Source organism: Austrofundulus limnaeus, unplaced genomic scaffold, assembly GCF_001266775.1.
Source record: "Austrofundulus limnaeus strain Quisiro unplaced genomic scaffold, Austrofundulus_limnaeus-1.0 Scaffold419, whole genome shotgun sequence".
Lineage (NCBI taxonomy): Eukaryota > Metazoa > Chordata > Actinopteri > Cyprinodontiformes > Rivulidae > Austrofundulus > Austrofundulus limnaeus.
The window spans coordinates 429517-431286 of record NW_013952821.1 but is presented as its reverse complement, the minus strand read 5'-3'; the positions used below and the strand labels follow the sequence as shown (position 1 = coordinate 431286).

The window sequence follows — 1770 nt, the reverse complement described above, 5'->3', positions numbered from 1 at the left end:
TGTATACATGTTTTTGTTTATTTCTGTTGTTTTGTGTTTTTTTCTGTTTATTGACATGTTTTGTTTATTTCTGACTGTTTTTGTGTTTATTTCTGTTTGTATACATGTTTTTGTTTATTTCTGTTGTTTTGTGTTTTTTTCTGTTTATTGACATGTTTTGTTTATTTCTGAYTGTTTGTTTTTGTTCCTTTCTGACAGAAAGTGAGCAAAGTTGTAACATCCACCTCAGTTTGGTGTGTTCAGTTTGTGAGGTGTAAGACGTAAGGCAGCAGTCTGACAGCGCCCTCCTGTGTCTAATTAACACCATTACAGTCTGAACACAAAGAAAGGTGTTGAAGAACAAGGAGGAAAACTCACCATCAGTTCTGTGTACGTCGGCCGCTCTTTGGCGATTTTCTTTAAGCTGCAGAAAAAAATCAAGARATGACCAAACTGTTTCTGCAGAGTTCAGTGAAACAGAACCATCAACGTGACAGAAACGATGGTAAATGTARCAGGTTTGTCATTTATGATTGAACACATCCTGACTTTTGAAAACACTTCCCACAAGTTTAAACAGAAAAGTAAAAAAGAAGTATCGCTTTCAGTGCAAAACCCAGTCAGTTCACAGGTTTGTCTTTAATTAAGGAACGCCTTGCTGCTCTGACAGTTACAGGCTGCTTCTTCCCACTTCGTTAATACCTGCAGGTGTAACTAAGCAACAGAGAAAAGAGGAAACAAAACCAGCAGGAGGACGAAAGAGAAGTCATTAAAAAATGGATACCAGGTGGACACAAACACAAATCAAAGATGGAGGCCTGAGAACGAAGAGAAAGTTTAATCTACTGATTTAACATTTGAGTCAAATYAAACTAAATCTCACCGATTGTTTTTATCTTTTCACTCATTTCTTTAGAAAACCTAGTTTCAAACGACACTTTCCTACAGTCTCAATTAAATCCAAATTAAGTGACAACCATGAAACTGAGGAAGATAAAGGGGGTTTAATCAGTAGCTGTGGTGTTACAGGTCTAATGGGCGTTTCCTCAGAACCGCCCGACAYCAACGTACCACTGAGAGGTGAAGTCCACAAACTCCGGGGAGAACTGGTCTGCAGGAAGCTGGGGCGAAGGTTCTTCCACCACCTGCTTCAGCTGCTGAAAGGGCGTCCCCCACGTGTCGTACGGGAAGCGCAGGATGGCGAGCTCGATCTGAGGCCACAGAAACAAGGCGGTTTCAACGCTGCAGACAGGAATCCAGGAACAAAGACTTCGACGCCTCTCAGGTCGGTCAAAACGTTTCGGATGAATTAAAAACACGAGGCGAGCTCACCATGGTGATTCCTAAACTCCAGATGTCCGATTTGACGTTGTAGCCCTTCTGGTTCGTCTCCGGGTTGATCCTCTCCGGCTGAGGGAGGAAAAGGTCACATGATGATGATGTCACTTCGCCCGGCCAATCAGCAAACAGATGATAATGAGGGACTTCCTGTCATGTATTCATTTCTTTATTTTACATAAATACCTAATTTCCCTAACTTCTCTCTGGGATCAATAAAGTATTTTTGAATTGAATTTGAATTGAATTCAGTTATTCCCGTAACATGAAGAGAATTGCATGTCTTTCTCTACGTCTCCAGACAGCAGTAACATCAGCAGTACAAGTTGATATGACAGAATAATTTTTTTTGTCATGACAAAACAAAAAAAGTAAAAACAGATACGACAGAATAACTTTTTTTGTCATGACAAAACAAAAAAAAAGAAAAAGATATGACAGGCTAGCACTGTT

At 40.1% G+C, this 1770-nt stretch overlaps 1 protein-coding gene across 1 annotated transcript in view; it reads right to left on the bottom strand.

Annotated features, from left to right (window-relative positions):
- map2k6 (mitogen-activated protein kinase kinase 6) overlaps positions 1–1770 on the bottom strand; it is a 40477-nt gene that overhangs the window by 3739 nt on the left and 34968 nt on the right. Inside the window, exons 9-11 of the mRNA XM_014024381.1 lie at positions 1312–1389; positions 1051–1190; positions 358–403 (exon numbers count right to left, since the gene is read on the bottom strand). Coding sequence (XP_013879835.1) covers positions 358–403; positions 1051–1190; positions 1312–1389 — 264 coding nt within the window. The remainder of the gene's footprint in view (positions 1–357; positions 404–1050; positions 1191–1311; positions 1390–1770) is intronic.